General features: G+C 42.2%; 1 protein-coding gene across 2 annotated transcripts; it reads right to left on the bottom strand.

Moving 5' to 3' along the window:
- Window positions 1-10,562: 10,562 nt before the first annotated feature.
- On the bottom strand, window positions 10,563-14,944 carry LOC124703042 (heterogeneous nuclear ribonucleoprotein 1-like). 2 transcript variants are annotated; one of them, XM_047235251.1, is made up of 4 exons: window positions 14,767-14,944; window positions 14,235-14,481; window positions 12,922-14,100; window positions 10,563-11,155 (listed from the first exon to the last, which is right to left on the bottom strand). In XM_047235251.1, exons 2-3 carry the CDS (start codon window positions 14,454-14,456, stop codon window positions 12,931-12,933), a joined length of 1,392 nt encoding a protein of 463 aa, XP_047091207.1. In that variant the 5' UTR covers window positions 14,457-14,481; window positions 14,767-14,944; the 3' UTR covers window positions 10,563-11,155; window positions 12,922-12,930. The 2 variants fall into 2 exon arrangements, with proteins under 2 accessions (XP_047091207.1, XP_047091208.1); XM_047235252.1 differs by lacking the exon at window positions 14,767-14,944 and adding an exon at window positions 14,652-14,766.
- Between the last annotated feature and the right edge of the window lie 5,572 nt (window positions 14,945-20,516).

The raw sequence follows: 20,516 nt of genomic DNA, 5'->3' as shown, positions 1-20,516 counted from the left end.
GTCGTGCGCCAAGGCGCACATCTAAATCTAGTACTAGATAAAAACGGTGCCATCATTGCATACCACCTTTCAACCATCAACTAGCTAAAGTTCACTTTGGAGCTCAGGTGTCATATACTCTTTATTTTTCTATATTTGAAAACATGATTTGAAAGTTTTAAAAATTCTAAAATAAAATTTTGTACATAGATAATGATGTACTCTACCAACATTAAAAAAATCTCAACCAAAATAACTTACATTCTGGGCTAAAAAAAATGTAAAATATGACATGTAAAGTTGTGAACGAGAAAATCTGACAGAATTGGGAGGTTTGAAAATCTTGACCGTTCACTACTTTACATGTTAGATTTTGTCGTTTTTCTTAATTCTGTCAGATTTTATCATTTTTGTGCAATCCAAAATATTAGGCCTTTCGAGGTGAGATTTTTTCGTGTTGATAGATTACATTACTCCTACATCTAAAAAAGGTTTATCCAATTTTTTTGAAACTTGAATTCGCCATTTTGGACGGTTCAAGAAACAAGCTCCATGTGGCTTGTGGCCCAAAAATCCGCACTCATCAAGTAGAGGGTATCAATCTTGTAGTTAAGAATATGAATTAGTTATGTAAATCGCAATATCAATAAAATCGTTCACTTGCATATGGGCTATTAAGTTCTTCAAATACTCACATATAATTAAAAAAAACACTTCTACAAGTGCTATGTTCATGAAGGGGAAAAAGGAATCTTTTAGGGCCAGTTTGATTCAAAGATTCTGCGGAGTATTTTGTACAAATTTTGTAGGCTTATAATATTTTAAAATCTCATTCTCCTTTTTATTGGTGTTGATTCTTGCAACTTGGCGAAGTACTTGTTGCTCGATGGTTGCTCTTGTATCTTCATGTAGTCTCTTCATGTATTTGGCTCGTTTTTCGATGTCCATGTTGACTTGCCCATGTAGCGAAGTGGTAGTATGTCAATTACCGTTGGCGGTTCAAAACCATAGACGACCATGAAGGGGCTTCTCAAAGTCGTGGAGTCTTAGCGCGGTTGTAGGTGAACTTCGTATGTGGAATGCAATCTTCCCAAGATTTCAAGTTCTTCTTAACAAAGACTTGGAGTAAAGCGGATAATCTTTGGTTGACGACCTCCTTTTGTCCATCCGTTTGTGGATGTAATGAAGATGAAAACAATAGCCTGACGCTGAACTTGACCACGAGGGTCTTCCAAAGCTAATTCATGAATTTGACATCTCGATCCGAGACAATGTTTCTTGGTACACCATGGAGTCTCACAATTTCCCTAAAAAACAACGTAGCAACGTGTGAAGCATCATCGCTTCTAGAGCATGGTACAAAGTGAGACATTTTAGAGAAACTGCCAACCACAACGAAAATAGAACCATGACCATATCTAGTGTGTGGGAGGCCTAACACAAAATCCATGCTTATATCGGACCATGGTGAACCAGGAACGGGCAATGAAGTATAAAGACCATATGGATTGGAAGTTGACTTAGCTTGTAAGCATGTTATGTTGGGCCGCGAGGTGATAAGAAAAAATTAAACCTTACGTGGAACTCCCAAGATTTAGTCGAGGTAGAAGGTCACGATGATTACCACTAGACGTGCATGTGCGGAAACTCGATAAAGCGCGTCGGGGCAGTGCAGATGATCCGACCCGATCTGATCCCGCGACATTGAAGCGCTGAAGTACAACGCCTCTGTTGGTATCCACATGTAAGAGGAGGAGTGTCGGTGGTGGACTGCTAGGTCCAATACGGCGGCTGGACTGAATGGGGGATAGGGTTCTAACGCATGGACTAGTCTAACCGTGTGCCCTCTAGGCAGCCTACGCCCCACTTATATAGAGGGTGATAGTGGGCTCTCGCTCCACAACACGTGTGGAGTGACAGTGAGCTTAATGAACGATTTAGGCCCATCCACTAATTCACTTAATCTAATCACTGTGAGTCCAACTCATTGATTCAGTCTGTGTCTGATTTCGGTCCAACCTAAACCACATGCTCCCGCTCTTAAGTGTGTGACCCCACAGGCCCATGGCGACTTGGACACGATTGGAGTCTCGCTCTCAATCGATTAGTCGGTAGTGACTCCTAGCAGAATGTGTCAACTCCCAAGTCCCATAGTGTCATGACGATATGCCTTTTCAATGTGACTTACGTCTGAGTCCCTTTTGCCTCACGATATACCTTGTCAAGCTATAGGCGACGTGATTCACTCGACTAACACTTAGTCGATCGCCTCGGTTGACACTTAACCGAGTCGTGCATGACCATGCTTTCTGAATAGTATTACTTGAGAGGGTCCAAAGAATATCTCTCCAGGTTGGAGGGGGAAATCCCATCTTGGTTATCCATGGCACGCAGTTTGCTTCTTAGCCGGCCCGAACTCTGCCTTTATAATTGTCCTGTTACGGAACAACGTTTAACAGAACCTAAGCTGGTGTATCCACAAATCGGATATGCGAGAAACTCGGGTCTAAGTATTACACTGATTGAGATATACAAATGACGAGTATATCGATATGGGTTTGTCCGACTCATGCTAAACTCTTTAACTGAATCCGTGTAAGTCAAAATAGCACTACCATGCCCATGACAAGTGGAATTGAGTCATCAGCCGATATACACATTAGTCTAAGTAGTGTGTCCAACACAACTTTGATGACTAAGGACAATCTAGTATGAACAACTTGAATACACAGTTCCACAATCGAATCACATAGTCAATGATGCATATCAGATGTTCATACAAGGACAACTTAATAACTTTATGAATACATTGGGAATTACATCACACATGATTGCCTCTAGGGCATATTACCAACATGTTATGCATTGGCGACAAAGTATTTCTACGTCGCGATACATTCTTGGCCAAAAGTAGTGGTTAGAAAGCATGACCTAGGTCTTCTCCCATCCAAAGTGTCCCATTAATCCTCCACCATGAGATTATTGTAGGAGCAAGAGGAAAATCAAAAAATTGGGAATGCAAATTTTATGTCCATTAAACAAGAAACCCTTATGCAAATAGAAATCATCGATTCCCTTTTCAAAAGAACGCTTGGCAAAAATTGGTCCAAGGAAATTGTCAGAAGGGTAAATCTAGTTGATATCATTAAGACCCAAGACATGAAAGTCCAAATGTGTGAGTAAAAGGGTGTTCTTGTGGGAAAGAGCATCGACAACTACATTATATTTTCCCTTCTTGTATTTAGTTACATAGGGGAATGATTCAATTAATTCGACCAATTTAGGGTGTGTTTTGTTTTTTGATTGATTTTTCAAATACTTCATGGAGTCATGATCCGAATGAATAACGAACTATTTTGGACAAAGATAGTGTTTCCACACTTCAAGAACTCAAACATCTGCATAAATTAAGTTCATTGTCATTATATTGTCATATATAGGATAGTTTAGACGAGCACCATCTAATTTTTCACTATAATATGCAACGGATTTTCCGTCTTGCATAAGCATACCACCAATTTTGAGGCCACTTGCATCATGCTCTATCTCAAATGTTTTTTTGCAAAATTTGGTAAAACGAGAAGTGGTGCTTCGGTTAGTTTCTTTTTTTATTTCATCGAGATCATTTTGTTGTGCTTTGTCCCAAAAGAAAGGGAACATTTTTCTTTGTAAGCTCGTTCAAGGGGCAAGCAATGGTACTAAAATCTTTCAAAAACCTTCTACAAAAACTAGCAAGACCATGGTAACTTCATACTTGTCCAACCGTTGTTGGTGTGGGCCATTATGAATTGCCTCAACTTTCGAAGAACCCACTTCTATGCCATTGGAAGATACAGAAAATCCAAGAAAACCCAAATTGTTTTGGGCAAAAGTGCACTTGAGAAGGTTTGCATAAAGTTTTTCATTGAGTAGGATGCATAAGGCTTCTCTTACATGTTGAACACGGTCCTCGAGACTTTTGCTATTAACAAGGATATCATCAAAATAGACAATGATACATTTTCGAATAAGTGATCGCAACACATAGTTCATAAGACACATGAAGGTGGAAGGATAATTGGATAGACCGAAAGGCATGACAAGCCATTCATAGAGACCGGGTTTGGTCTTCAATGTCGTCTTTCATTCATCACCAACGAACATACGAATTTGGCGATAACTACTACACAAATCAATCGTAGAAAATATAGTGGCACCACACAATTAATCAAGCATGTCATGCAAACGAGGAATGGGATGTTGATAACGGACGGCAATGGCATTGATTAGTCTAAAATCCATACACATCCATTGTGTCTCATCCGGTTTTGGCACAAGTATGACTAGGACCGCACATGTGCTAAGGATTTCTAGAACGTACCCTTTTGGGTGAAGATCATGAATTTGGTGTTGTATTTCCTTCGTGTCTTCGGGGTTGGTGCGGTATGCGGCGCAGTTTGGTAGTGGGGCACCAGGTATGAGGTTGATGTGGTTCTCAATGCCTCCAAGGTGGTAGTCCGGTAGGAAGTTCGTCGGGAATCAAAGACAAAGGAATTGTTTTCAAGTCATTAGTATCCGAAGGTGGTCCCCTGCATGAGAACATAGTGCAATATGGTGGATGGGCTCTCTTGGACTTCCCGAAACTCAATTTTGGTGGGTATGAGAACACTCTTCATTTTTTGCTCATATTGGGATTGTGGGGGCTCACTCTCATTAAGGTGGATCACTCTCTCACCTCTCATCTCACTAGTGGTAGTAGCTTCTTGCACCCTCGCTAAAGCCTTTGCATTGTCTGCAATCATTTGGCTAGGAGCCATGGGGCGTATAACGAACGTCTTGTCATTGACTTTCAAGCTGTAAGCATTTGTGTAACCATCATGGTTTGATTTTTTGTCGTATTTCCAAGGAATACCAAGTATCATGTGTCACACCGTCATTGGTAGTACATCACACTCTGCAACGTCTTCATATGCTTCAATTTTGAAGGACACGGTCACGGGTGTTGAATCTTCACATTTCCATTGTTACTTATTAGTCATTGGACATGGTATGGGTGAGGATGCTTCCAGAGGTGGAGATCGAACTTGGAGAATAGTTTGGCGCTTGCAAGGTTCTGACTACTATCTCCATCAATGATGACCTTAATTGACTTGCCATTTATCCGGCTCGTGTTTGGAAGATGTTGCACCTTTGATCTTCATTTGGGTGTGATTGAGTGGTCAAGGATTTGGTCACTACAAGTGAGGGACTTGCATCATGCACACATAGGAATTTCTCTTGATCTTCCAATTCAGCATCTTCAAGAGTTGTTGCATTTTGAACCAAAGCTTCATATTCTCCTTCACTTAGGTACTCCACATCTCCGTCATCTTGAGTTATCATAACTCTAGTGTTTTTGCACTCAAAGGATTTGTGTCCTTGTGCACCACATTTGAAGCATGTTATGTTACTAGATCCCGTTGAGGTCTTGGATGACATGGTGGATGGCTTGTAGCTTGTGGGCTTCATTGCACTCTTGTTTGGCTTCATCGGTTCCTTTCATGGGCTATCAGTTGTAGTCTTAGAGCTAGCGGATGTATTGGTTACATTTCTTGAAGCGAAGAAGGAACTGGATTTAGAGATTGCTAGGTCTTCTCTCACTTGGCGCTCGACCCTTATGGCTTGATGTAGAAATTCAACCATGTTTGTGTACGGAAAAATTTCCATTATCCACTTGATGGGTGCACCCAATCCATTCAAGAATCTTTCCATTGTTTGATCTTATCTCTCGTCAACATTTGCACTCATCATTCTCATGTGCATCTCTTTGTAGTAGTCCTCAACCGACTTGAAGCTTTGTTTGAGTTGAGTGAGCTTGTTGAAAAGGTCACGCTTGTGGTGAGATGGAACAAAGCGGGTGTGCATCACTTATTGCATCTCTTCCCATGGTGCAATGGGATCTAAGTGTTCTTAAGCATGCTTCTTGTTAACTTCTTCCCACCACGCATTTGCATATCCTTCAAATTCAAGGGATGCCATGGCCACCTTCTTTACATTTGAGAAGTTGTGAATGCGAAAGATCTTGTCACCCTTGAGGACCCACGATGATTAAGCATCGGGGTCTTCCTCACCTTGGAACTTGGGCATGGTGAACTTTAGCTTCCCTAAAATATCTCTCATCATGGAGGTTGGGTCGAGGAGGTGGTCTTGCTTCACCTTGTTCTACAAGGCATTGAGGTGGGGCTTGATAATTTTCTTCCCCATTGCAACCGTTGTTTGGAGGTGACACTCAAGCATCTTGATTGATGTTTCTATGTGGTTGTGGAGGAGGAGGTCTTCCATGACCTTGAGCTTCATTTTTTTGTCTAGGTCGAAGCATCACAATCGCTTCACTTGGTGCTTGGTGATGACTTGATTCATTATGCTCGCTTGGCTCTATGTCTCATGGCCGGTGATGTGGTCTTCGAGCATGTGTTCAATCATCGTGGTGGCATCGGTTGTCTTGACGTTGGCGTAATTTTGCCTCATCATGGAATTCATGGAGAGGTTGTTCCACATTTATGATTTGGCATTTTTGATTCACTTGTTGTTGTTCCTCTTCATTTTGGTGTTGCCTTCTAGCATTGGCCACTTGTGCTTGACGTTGCCACTCTTGTTCATCAAGTACTTCTCGTTCATAGCAAATACGCTCTTGTTCCCTTTCACGAAGGATGTCTTGATCATGTCGGAGACGGTCTTGCTCCTGTTGGAATTGCGCATCAAGGTGTTCTTGGTGAAGATGCTCTTCTTCAATTCAATGGTGCTCTTGTTCCTGTTGCAATTGAGCATTAAGGTGTTCTTGGCAAAGACAATCTTGTTCAAGTCGATGACATTCTTGCTCTGTTTTTTAGCTTGTCGCTGAAGCACTTGATCATCAACATTATGGTGATGTGGGTCTTCATTGGAACCACGATGAGATGGAGAAGGAGCTTGAAGCCTTGAACCATGAGAACGTGAAGACCTTGAATGGTGGCTTTGGTTGTCTCGCCGGTTAAGCGGTTGGATAATGTTGTCGAGCTTCTCATTCACTGTCCTATTGTCCTGCTTTAGATCTTTTATTTGTACATTGAAGACTCGTCGTTGCACCTAAACTCTTTCTTCAAAGCGTTTGTCGAGGTCCGATAACTTGGTGTCAATGCCCTTGTCGAGGTCCAACAAATTGGCCTCAACTTCTTCGAATCGTGACTTCATTTCTTTCTTGAGTGTCCAATGGTTGTGTATTGTTGTCGGATCGGGGTTATCTTCTCCACTAGACATTGTCGCAAAAAGGAAACAAGCACTATGTGGTAGGAGGTTAGAGACAAAACTACTGAAAGGTCAGAACTCTAAAACAAATCGAAGAAGTGTTTCAAGTTAGAGTAAAACCGATATGTACTCACACACATAAAAGCACATGCAAAAGAGCTAAACGTCTATATGGTGGTAGGTATGGATGTGGAAAATCAAATGGAAGAACCAAACAAAATATATATCGTCAAAAATGGGTAAGATCCAAAAAGTCACAAGTCAAGGCGGTGATCAAAGTCTACACAAAAAGGAACACACACAACAAGACAAAATATGGTTAGCGCGACCAAGAAAAATGAGCAAGAACAAAATTGACCTAACATAGACTATGTTTGTTGTCCCGCCAACACAAGTTGTATTTTGGTGTCACTCACACACTCTTTTTTATTTTGTATTTTTATTTTATTTTTCTCACTATGTAAGGATACTTCTATCTATGTAATTATGTCAATTCTTCTTTTGCTTTTCTTTTGAAAAAGAGCTTGCTTCTTTTCACAAAGAGCTTGCTTCTTAGCTTTGCTCAACACACGCACACTCTCGCGGTTGGTACACTTGCACAATACTTCGCAACACTAGAAAGCCACTCTTGATGGGATAGAGACACAAAATAAGCTAGGGTTAGAAGTTAAAAGTCAAGTTATACCACTTTGATGTTGGGCGAGGATGATCTCAAACTTGCGGTGCTGGTTGATGGTGTCAATGAAACGCTTGGGTATTTGGGTGTTGTCGTGGTGTCGATGTTTTTGACGTTGTTACAGAAGCTTGGGGCGACTGAAATGGCACTCAAACCCGAAATCTAAACACAAGAGTTGATTTTGTCAGAAAAAACAGGCGTTCTAGCGGTGAAACCGGCGTGCCGGCTATGGGACTCAAATTTTTCTGCGGTTGTTCCAGCGACACCAGGCCATGGGCCGGTTTGCTATTTTCGTTCCAGTGTCAGCCCGGCATGCCAAAATATTTGCCAGATCTGGTTTCATGAGGAAAAAACTTGCAAAAAGTCAAGCAATCGGTTCGAAGGAAAATCGACCAAATCAAGGATAGGAAAGGTTAGTGGATTTATATTATCACAAAAAACAAGTATATATTGGACCAAGACCAAACAAATAACTCAACAGTTCGGGAGATCCAACCAAAGGCAAGTTTTGGTTTTTTTTTTGGTATTTTTGAAATTTTCCTTAGAAAATTTGGGGGTGGAATCTGTGGAAACCAAAGGCTGCTGATGCCGTATGATGTGGGCTAAGCCCTAAATGTGGCCCGATCTTCACGGATTTGGGTGTGGGGGGAGGTGGATGAACACGGGGTGGGAATCGGGGATACAAACACACACACACACACACACACACACACACACACACACACACACACACACACACGCACACGCACACAAAAATCAGTTTTGTCCTCGTTTGCCCAAAACACCAACTCGATGGAGGTTGCGAGAAAAAACCTTTTGGTAGAAGTCCCGCAAAGAGATCAACAAATCAAAGCATAGAACCCTAGAAGGATGAAAAGATCAAGGTTGGTAGAAGTGCAAGCAAAAGACCCAATGGTAGAAGTGCAAGTAAAAGACTAACAATTGATCATAGAATTCACCAAAGAGGGAAGATTCTTCGATTAGGAGAACGAGTGATACAATAGATGTTGAATCTAAGGTAGGGTAGGGTTTTTTTCCCACAAGGGGAAATAGCATAACTCAAGTCAATCTCAAATGAAGTTTAATCTCAGATCTAGACAACCAGGGGGTATTTATAGTGCTAGGGGCAAAGTGATAAATTACATGGCAAAGAGCCAACTCGGCACAGAATTCGGGTCATTCCAGTGGTAAAAGCGGCAACACCAGGCCTGGGGAATGTTTGGTCTTCTCATTCCGGTGACAAGCCCGACGTGCCGAATTTCAACTGGAACCGCATACTATAAGGTGTTTTGGCGGGCACCGGCGTGTGGCCCGGCACGTGCCGGTTTGATTATGGCAGGTATTCCGACAGCACCAGGCCCTGGGCCGGTTTTCCCTGTTCATTTCGGCGCTAGGCCCGGTGTGCCATTTCGATGCCAGCACCAGCTTCGGTGTTAGCCATTTCAGGGCTTGGCGGTCTTTCTTCTTATTTGAAGGCTTGGATTCCATTGTGTGCTTCTTGTGTGATGTACCTAATGACACAAAGAGTATTTGCATGAGGTAGCAATCCATCCAAAGGAGTATCCGAATCACACAAGGAGAGGAGTGAATTCACCTCTTGTTGTATGGCTTTGGCTCAGGATCGAGTCATCGGTCCACTTGGGGGACTTGGAGATCTTGAGGCAGAGGTGTCCGAAGGCCTCCCCGTATCAGCAGTTTAACCCAATGCATATGCCCCGGCGTAGTTTACCCCGATGCAGTTCCATGATGTCGGCTGACCTGTCCTACTATGATGAGGAGGTCATCACGGAGTACATGATCAATGGTGGCTAAGTGGATCAACAAGATGGGCTCAAGTGTAGAATAGTCCTGTGGAGAATCCGGCACATACAAAGTTCAGTAAACCACGTCTCCCAGTTCGGAGCTGGGACATTTTTCTGGGCGTGCCATTGGCTCTGCTTGGGTGCCCTAGAGTTTGTATCTAGTCTATTTTTAGTATGTAGGTTCACTCACTTTAGGTTTATCTAGTCTACTTTATAAGCACCTAAAGTATCTTATATTTCCAAACGGAGAGAGTATATATTTCCAATAAATGCATTACCATCCGCAAAATTCTGTTCTCGACCAAGGGCGACTATTTCAGGCTAGATTGAACAAGTGCTCCCACTGTGAGAAATGGGGCGTAGGTTTTCCTTGTTTTTCTTCCATCACCGATAGCCAAACAAAACGAAATTGCAGGAATAATTTGAGTGCAAACAAAAGAAAAAGTGGATGTTCAAGTTTATATGGGATTGTAGGGAGGCTACCATAACCCTAAGGAGTTTACCCAATTTCTCAAATGTCCCATTGTGAAGTTGATGTTTGTGATATCATCTTACGCTAATTTCAACAACATAACTGAATCTCCAAAGATTCTGCCATCCTCGAAGAGGTGTTGCACTCAAATTAGCAATCACATGTGATAAAGCAAAAAATAAGTAAACAACAAGAGATACTATTATGGATGGAATTTATGCAAGGAAGGCAGATGAACCTAAAGAACCTAACATCACACACTAGACAGACAGATCCAGAAGAGAGGAGATGATGCAGAAAAAGAAGCATGCACATATGCAAATTGCAGAGAGAATCAGAATGTACAGATGTTCCACCACGGCACAAAACATAGCCTTAGAAGAAAAGCCACAAAATGAATTAGAATATATATATTGTAGCATTATTATTCCTCTGGACCCAGGAGGGGCATCCCTCAAAAGTTGCTCTAGGAAAAACACAGACCAGACCTCTGGTACATACACTTAAGTACGGTAAGAAAAAAAAAGGCAAAAAAGGGGGGAAATTTATCATCCTGATAACAAGAGCTAACACACAAGTTCCAAGAACACTACAGCAGTTTCTACTATACGAACAAAAACCCAAAAAGGGGTGGGTCTATATTGGGGGGCAGCGCCGCCGTACAACTGAACACTCTTCAGACTTATATATCCCGCAATCTTACTTCACATCTCAACAAGAAAAAAAAACCAGGGTCGCCAAAACCTAAACTCGCTGTAGAAATCCGAATCCACAATCCCAAACCTTACATAGACAAATACGCTTAAAGGCCCTCCAATGATAATATATCTGATCTCTTCGACCAACTCCCTGGTTAGCTCTATTAACTAACCCATGCCTTTAAATCATGTGAAGTTCAAAATTTGCACCTTATGCACCTGCGGTTCTCTCCTCAACCTAATATAAATTGCTGTTTGTGAAAAAGATTCCTAGGCGGCGTCATTCCTGCACAAAGCAAAGCAAATAAGTTAGAGTGTGATTAACAATGTACAATAGCTGAAGCAAGATAAAGACCACAAACAAGTTGGTGCATCGGTGTCTTTTAGATCTCAGCAGTGTTAAACATCATCCAGAGAATACAATATTGGTTTCTACAAATGCACCGTGAGTATAATGCTTGGCCTTACATCATCAAGTGAACTAAGCATTAACAGTTCATGTTCTAAGGGAAACAGCTCACTTGAACTGTCCAAATGCAAATGCAACTTCCATGAGCAGTTCCAAAGCTGTCCAGCATATAACATCTACGTCATTTAATACTTGAATGGTATAGAAAGCCAAAAAGTATTGACAAGACATGATGCCATGGTGATTGATGGCGCAGGTATTAAGTGTTGAATTCAGATTAGTGCATTCTAATATATTCCGTATTGTAACCAAAATAAGTACGTGAAGGCTAGCTTGGACGAAGTACCAGCCCATGAACGGGGCAATATATTCGGAAGTACCATCCAAGCGATACCTTAAGCTTGGTTCCATAGCCCTAAGATCTACTAGCTTTGGTGTCGGATATTCAGTTTTAAGTTGGAGATAATGCCAAGGAGCAAAAGATCACGCAATTAGAAAAAAGCAATACATAATTTTGATATCAAGTGTATACTGGAGCTGCCACATACATATTCATGTATTAATACACCTTGATTGACCTATTGCTGGGCTTATTCTGTTTTTCATAAGTGAACATGAAGTGCATCAATTTATTCCATCAAGGCTGCTGTTCATGGAGAACCAATATTTGATGGATATATTACTGGGCTAATTATGTTAAAGTAAAAATGAGGTGAATCTATTCTTTCAGCATGGCCAGTTAGGTGCATCTATTCTTTCATCATTTCCGCAGTTCTTGGATGGCCAATATTTGAATGCAGATTAAAAAAAAAAGCGGTGCTAGTTCAGTTCATGAATGAAAAATGTTTGAATGTGGAAAATAGGAATCACGTGTATAGGACCAGCCGGTATACCAGTTTACAGTAGCACAAAGGGTAACAAGGCGCGATACTGGATTTCATTCTCGTTGAAACTGCAACCTTATCATACTATGTCACATTGAATCAAATTAATGTGTCTATTTCATAACAATTTGCAATATCAATCAGCAGGAACCATTAGAATCATTTTAATGTAAGGGTTGGAACATGAAGTACATAGCCACTCAAACATTTTCCTTGGATGTTAACATCATTTTAGTTCATGATGTCAATACCTTCTTTATCATGGTGCTGCTAGGTTTAAATGATCGATGCTTGTCTAGTTCCATGGACATCAAAACGCCACAATTACATTTGTGCATTATCCTGGGCGAACCAAAGCCAGAACTAGTATGTTTCATACTGACTATATTTTGAATATGAAACTTGAACATTAGGATTGACGCTGCACAGTGCGAGTGCTTCAACACAGAAAGTGATTCATATTTGAAGCTACATCGTCTAAACATTAGTACGACAGATTTATCAGATTCGAATAGTTTTTATCGATTTGGTCGGATGTGTAGAATTTTTTTCATTATCATAGTGGATCTTAAAAAAAATGGACTTTGTATATCGACTAAAGTATATACTTCGACTTTCAAAAGCTAGAACTTTAGCACAATAGTTCAGCAGACAGCTTCGAACTTTAACGGTGCTTATCTGATGTAGATGAACTAGTATCTAAACACTGAATACATAAAATGAAAAAAGAAAGATAACACAAGGAAGAAAAGATCTAACCTCTATCTGTTAATGCCCCATGTAACCTGCTGAGCTCTTTGCTGTAACATCTGAAGCTGCATTCCCAAGCCCATATCCAAATGGACTGGTTCCATCAAGCTCAGATCCAGATCTCCAGGTTGTGTCACCATAGATGGAGGCACCGCCACCTGCTGAAGAATCTCCAAAGTTCCTCCCATATCCATTGCTTGATTGGTTGAGGGAAGCATTGACGCCACCTGATCCAGCGTTCCTTCCATAAGCACTGGGACTCAGATTGAAGTTGTTTTCACTGGATCCATAACCAAAGTTCCCACTGCCGTAGCCTGAGCCAGCGTTACCACCTTGAGAAAGCACAGGAGGGGTTCCCCAGTTCACATTGTTGTTCCCAATTCCGCCAAGGCCCCCATTTGCAGATGACATGAATGAACTAGAATTTGCGGAGTTTGAAGAGTAATTGAGACCTGAGTTACCCCATAGATTACGAGCCAGCGAGTTAAACACTGACCCAGAATTCTCACCGACTCCACCATAGCTAATGTTGCTATTGTATCTACCCGAATTACCACTGTAGTATGGATTGATCTGCCGTCCATACTGGACACTATTGTTGAAGTTCGAGCTACCACCAATGCCCGGGTTCATCCCTGGGTCAAAATTCATACCAACTCCATAACCACCACCAAAAGAAGGATAGCTACTACGGCCACCCGATAGAAGCCCAAACCTAGCATCCATCCTCACTCCATAGCCACCTACCGGGCTCGGATTGTAACCTTGGGTATACCCATTAAGAAAGCTATTGGTTCTGTTCATTACATAGTTGATTCCACCAGCAGGCGAGCGCATGCTAGGTCCCGGAGATAGCTCCTTAGGAACAGCCCTCTTTACCTCAACCATCTTACCATTGAGTTCATGGAACGTCTTGAACAATGCCTTGTCCACAGCGTCTTCAGAATCATATGTTATGAACCCAAATCCTCTAGGACGCTGCGTGTTGTGATCATACATCACAACAACATCAGTGATCGAGCCAAACGACTCAAAATATGTCCTGAAGTCTGACTCTGTGACGGTGGATGCAAGACCCCCGACGAATATCTTCTTGGTGCGACTAGGCCCTGGTGATCCGTGAGCACTGCCACCACTCTTGCTAAGAGCTTGCTGATCGTCCCTCGGAACAGCTTTCTTGGCCTCCACCTGACAAACGATCCAAACATTGTGAATGTTCCAAAATGACAATAATTACTAAAAAGCTACAAAGCAATATAAAAGCATGGATCTAGCACATCAAGAACATAACGCAAGTAGGCAACCAAACACCGAGCGCTTACCATGCGGCCATCGATCATATGCTTCTCCATTATGACACGCTCTGCGACTGCTGCGTCGGAGAACACGATGAACCCGAAGCCCCGGGCACGGCCAGTTGCCCGGTCGCGCATGATGACGGCCTCCACCACCTCTCCATACTTCTCAAAGTACTCCCTGAGGCGGTCCTCGTTGGTGTCCCACGAGATGCCACCGATGAACAGCTTCCCGGCGTCCGCCTCCATGTCCGTCTAGCCTCCTACTTCCACCCTGCAAGGAACACAAAGACAGAAGCTATCGCATCAGATCTTATGCCGGCCGATCGAATCAGCAGCCATCGGATCAAGAAAAGGAGCGCCGGCGGCGGCGGCGGCGGCAAGATCCGATCTTTAGCGCGCCGGCGATCCGGGCGGCAGATCTAGACACGAACGACAACGCACCAAGAATGCCCGGCTCGAAGAACCGATCGAAACCGCAGCAATTGGGCACCAGAATGGAGCAGAATTTGGCGCGGCGGGGCGGGGAGAGAGCGGTGAATTCAGAGGCAGGGCGCACCAGTTGATCCGAGGAAGGGTCGCGACGCTGGCTTGCCTAGGATCTTGGGGGAGGCATGGCAACCTCAAAGGCCATACCACGGCACCACCACCTCCTCCTCTTCTTCCTCTCCTTCCTTTCTTGTTGTGTGTCTCTCTCTATTCTATCTCTCTCCTTCCTTTTTATTATTTATTTTCCTTTTGCTATTCTCTCTGTCTCTTTTTTTTATGTCCTGCGAGCTGTTTATATATAGATGTCCCTGTAGCTTTTTATGCCCCGTTTTCTGCCACCGTTCCCTCTTTTTTTTTTTCCTTGCGTATGTAACGCTTGTGAATTATGCACATTTACTCCACCGAGATCTTTCCTTTGATACAGGCAGATCATGTACAGTAGTATTTTCTTTTAGAAATCAATCCTAGTGAACGTTTGTATGCATGTATTGATGGACATTTTCTTATGGCTCAAATAATTTTACATTTTCTTATTTATTATTTTTAGGTCTAACCTTAGCCTCGAATTGCATATGATTTTCTTTTCCTTGCCAAGAAATATGCTATCACATAATTTAATTACTAGAATTGTTCTAATTTTTGGCTTTTCTCTAACAACTTGAGCTCTTTTCGTGGTACATGGCTTGCCGTCTACGCCACGGCCCACGTCATCTCGCCCTCCCGTCCGCAGGATTTTGTTAAAACGTTTACATTTTATCTCATGCTTTCTCGCACGCCGCGGTGGTCCACCGGCGCTTGCTTTGATGACAGTAGCTGCACAGTTTTGTCGGTTCCGTCAGTGATCAGGTGAACCGCACATTTTTTTTCTCTTTATGCATGGCACTACTGGCAAATATTAATTTTTTGCTAGAATGTAATTCACTTAGACCCCCTGAAATATTTTGACAACTGTTAATCCATATGTCACGAGTGAACTTATAGAGAATGTACATTCGTATAGTATATGGAGCTGATTTTGATTTTTCAAATTTTGGGCGCCTTTTGCAGTAAATTTTCAAAACCCAACGTTTCCAGCTAAGTTGATTAGACTGATTCGTCTGATACGTGCCGCTTCATTTCTTTTCTACGGCGGATTTTTTTGTTTTTTTATGCGCGCATGTAGGAGCCGTAACGTTGTATGGAAACCTATGGGCATCATGGGTATTTCACAGGGGCAAGACACCATCAACCATGTGGAGGTTAATGATACAGCCGTGCCTACTGCTAGTAGCATGTCTTCGGCCTATACATGCCAGGGTTCAACCGTAGTGACAAAATTTCAAACCTGGTTTAACCAAGTTGAGAAAACCGGCGAACTGATAAATCTAATACGTACTAAAAAAATTGTATATACTATTTTGGAAAAAAATGCAAAATTATTGACCTCTTACACTTTCTGATGGTAAATTTGAAAGCAAAAAAAAAAGGTAACTCTCCTAAACAAGTTTGACCTGATCTGTCAAAATAAAAACTCTTGATGCATTGCGTATAGCGCCAGGAAGTAATGTGTGAACTTTATACTTGACTTGGCCTTACCTTACCTATTTCCAATGGAAGGTAAAAAGGAACGCTCATGTCTGCTCATGTGTATGCTTTCTAACCAGCTTCTTTGAGAAGTTTATGTTCTCCCTGTATAAAGAGCTTTTGATCTACGGAAAAGTTGCTGCATGAGATCTAGATAGCACTAGGCTCATTGATATACTAATAGAATTTGGCTATAAGGAACGCTACAATGTGAACAACAAATTGTATTCCTAGTACAGACAGCCATTAAGATTTGGAAAACGCTGGTGTTCTCCCGGGGAACGGCGCTCTGATCCTCCCAGTCGACGGTCGTTCGATCGTTTTGGATCGAACCGTTCACAGAACGCCACATCGGCGTCGTGTCCGACATCATCGCATCCCGACCGCATTACTGAGCCGCGCCGCAACACCTTAATCACGCTCTCGCGCAAGGTTGCGGAGGAAGTGAGCGGCGCTGGGAGATTCCACCACTGACGATGACGACTTCCCTTCCCCCACCGGAGAACGGCGCCGCCAAGCTTCATAGTAGAGGTTTGTGCTCCTCTCGTGCTCCTCTCATATAACAACCGTCCCCCGGGAGCTCCCTTCTGAAACCCTAGTCGTCGTTCCCCGCCATCCGCTCCCTTCTGAAACCCTAGCTATGTAGGTACCTCGTCGCCGATCTCCTCCTCCGTGGCGGGTTCTTCTTCGTTGCCGATCTCTTCGGGTGAGTAGCTTCCCCTCTCATCTCGTCTCCCTCTTTTTTTAGTTCTCTGCCTATGGATTTTCACCTTGATCTCAACCATCTCCCCCCCCTCACTAACGGAATCCACTATTTTCTGGCATTTTTGTCATAGTATTGGAGGTAGAAGACGCCACTGATCTAATGGGAGGCAAGGAAGAAAGAAACTTCCACTGTGCTACGATGGATGTGAGTACTGAAATACCAGGCTGTACTAGCAGATGTTCCTTTTGTTCTAACAGTAGATGTTCATGTGTTGTTAGTTATTTTGTATATGTAGCATTTATAGTGTGCTCCTGGATCCAACTGTAGCAATTGTGTTTGTTTATGGTAGTTTGTAGCAAACTTTTCTGTTTAAATACATGTTCCTTTTTGTTAAATCTGTCCAAGTGCATCATTGTTAAGTTGTATGTGTTTGCTACATTATTCCATTTGTTTGCTTCATTCGCTTTTGCTACACCACTTATTTTTGTTCATTTTTTTGTTTTTCAGGTTGCCGAAAAAGCTGGAAAGCAACCTATGCCTAGTGCAGAGGATCAGTAAGTGGACTTCGAAAGACCGTTTTGCTGCGAAGCATTTGCGTGTTGTTGCAGATGAGCTGAAACCTGAGAAAAGAGTTGTTATTGAGCAGAAGAGTGCCTTTAGATCACTACAAAATGTTGCACCACTCAACATACCAAATGAGCTCATAGACTATATTGCGCAACATATCACCCCGTCTCTCCGTGAGTTCAGAGTAAGGAAGAAGCGAATTGCTTTCACAAGAGATATGATTACCAAGGTGTTTGGGATACGCTCAGGGCAAACCCTAGTTGTTGAACTCAAAAAGTTTGAACAAAGTGCTCTTCGAGATGTTTACAGGGGTTCTAATCCTAGACCTGATATTCCTACCACCATCAAGGTCCTGAAAGTTTGTGAAGATACTGATGAGAATACTATAGTTAGGTCCTGGGACCTCCTTTGTATGGCTACTATTTTTGATCCGAAGAGCAGCAATCATGTTGGTATGGACTACAGGTAGCATGCTTCATCCATCTAGAACCCATGAATATTCCTGGGATGAGTACATCCTGGAGCAGTTTATGGAAGAGGTTAAGAAGATGCAGATGAAAAGGTTGAAGCCTCCTTCTCTTAAGAAAGGGAATCTCAAGTTTGAGTTCTGGATCTCTGGCCCATTTGCTGCTCTTGGTGTATGTTTTCATTTCCGACAACTTGTTTCACTTGCTGCACTTAACTCTACAAGCACAATTCGGTTGCTCACATATTATTGCTTGTTTTCTCTTTATTTTATTTTTGCAGATCATCTATTTGGACCATCTTCAAATTCCTCCCAGCAGTCATGTCATAGACTATTCACTGCCAAGAGTATGTCATGTCAAATGCAGTGGTTTTGATTTTGCAGTTCAATGTGACCTTTCTAAGTTGTTTCTCTTCACAACATCAAGGTTTTTGGTAGGAGACCGGTAAGCAAGTAACATACATTTCCATGGTATCATTTGTTATGTTATTACTGCTTCAATTAGGAATCTTATCATGTTTTTTTGTTCTTTCTTGTTATGTGTGCAGTTCCTTGATATAAGTGAAACACCATATGCAAATGAACTACCTGGACGTGTTGAGGGAGCTCCTGTTGAACCTGAAGTGAACCCTTCAGCCTCACTAAATGATTGGCTTGTTTTCCCTAGCTGCCAGGAACTTGAGGTATGGTTGATGTTGCAATCTTATTTTCCTGTTGCTACTTTAGTGTTTCATCTTTGCTACCTTATGCACAATTGGTTGCTACTGTTCTGTACTTGCTAATTATAGTTTTATCTTTTGTTTTTGGTACTGCAATTTTTGGATCTGTGTATGCTACAATACTTAATATGAACTGCTACTATAGCATGTTATTTGTGCTACCCTCCTTTTTCTACATTTTTCTGCTATTCACATTTTTTCTCATAACCATTTGCTACAATCTTATGATCTTTGTTTTTACTGCAAATGATTATGTTTTTCAGGTTCCAGACCGTTATAAGCATTTGCATGAGAAGCACAAGACCTTGTTTGTTGTTCAACTTGATATAGCAAACAAAAATTATACTACTGGTGTCAAGCGTATGCAGTCTCAAAGGATGGCTGCTCTCCTTTGTGATGTTGATGCTGCCTTGCGGACACAAGATGGTCCAAGTGTTACATTCCAAGGTGGTTGCAGCATGCATGGAGATGTAAACACTAATAATGATGAGCAGTCTGACAAGGGGGACTCTAGTGATGAGGATGTTAATGAGGAGGAGACTAAGGGTGTTGATATTCATGTGGATGATTCAGAAGAGGATGGTTCTGCAAAAGATGATGATGATATTCCTACGGCTTTTCAGAAGATTGTGATTTTGTTCTTGCAGCAAGAGATTGTGAGTTGCCCTCACGCCGCGCTGCACCGGATGTTCCACAGCCAGCTATTATTAGAGACTCCTATTGCCTATCTGAGGATGCCCGTGAACATCATTTTGTTGATAGCCATGTGAGATATTCGGTCCTAGATGATGCTTCTAAGCTTTGTAGGGAAGAAGCACTTGCCAAGGCTCCTGATGCCCCCCTTTTGAACTTTTTGAGCCTGGTACCCCTGAATGGGAAGACTTTAATAAGATCCCCGATTCAACATCTGGTGCGGTTGATGGCTCTGTTGTTGGAAATCCTGCTGCATGCAGTGTTGTTGATGTTTCTGCAGCTACGAAGGATGTTGATTTTAATCCTGCTGCAAAGTTGCCTGCTCCAAAGATGCCCGCTCCAGAGATGCCTAGTGCCGAGAGCCCTCTTGTTCAGAGTTTTGTTGCAAAGATGCATGTTCCAGAGAGCCCTGCTCATGAGAGTCTTGCTGCATAGTTGCCTAGTGCTGATATGTCTAGTATATTTTTCTTCCATTCTCCTTATTTTTTACTTACCTTTCTTTTCTTTTGTGACCTTTTTTCTTGTGCTGCATTAGTTCTTTATACTTGCTACATTAGGGTACTTCATGTGCTACTTCAGTACATCAATGGAGCTACTTCAACATAGACTGTTTTTCCTTTTTTTTGTTCATTTTTATAGTGCTACACATTCAGTGCTTTATACTTGCTACATTAGGGTACTTCATGTGCTACTTTAGTACATCAATGTTGATACTCCTGGTTTTTATCCCTGTTTTTGCTACATTAACATAGACTATGCTCATTTTTTTCTCACATTTGATATGTTGATTTTTTGTAGTGATTGTTGTTGCTATCCCTGCTGCTATCCCTACTGCTATTCCTGCTTCTATTCCCGCTGCTATCCCTGCTGATATCCCTGCTGCTATCCCCGCTGCTATTCTCGATGCTATCCATGTTGATATCCCTGCTGCTATCCCTGCTGCTATCCTCGATGCTATCCATGCTGCTGCAAGAGATGTCATTGTTGAGCCTGTCACTCCTGTTGATCCAAAGTCCACAGGTTTTGTAGCAGTCAAGGAAAACGCTTCTTTCTTTTCCATTTTTTTTTGTTCTCAACAACATTTTGTTCTTTCTATGTAGGCTTCG

This window comes from Lolium rigidum, chromosome 3 (assembly GCF_022539505.1).
Source record: "Lolium rigidum isolate FL_2022 chromosome 3, APGP_CSIRO_Lrig_0.1, whole genome shotgun sequence".
NCBI classification, from domain to species: Eukaryota; Viridiplantae; Streptophyta; class Magnoliopsida; order Poales; family Poaceae; genus Lolium; species Lolium rigidum.
This window is presented reverse-complemented; position numbering and strand designations above follow the sequence as displayed.

Bases quoted from the DNA above. Each gene is read 5' to 3' on its own strand.
- LOC124703042 (XM_047235251.1), bottom strand. From the start codon at position 14,456: ATGGAGGCGGACGCCGGGAAGCTGTTCATCGGTGGCATCTCGTGGGAC. The intron at 14,101-14,234 runs GTAAGCGCTCGG...ATCGTTTGTCAG, and splicing joins ATATGATCGATGGCCGCATG to GTGGAGGCCAAGAAAGCTGT.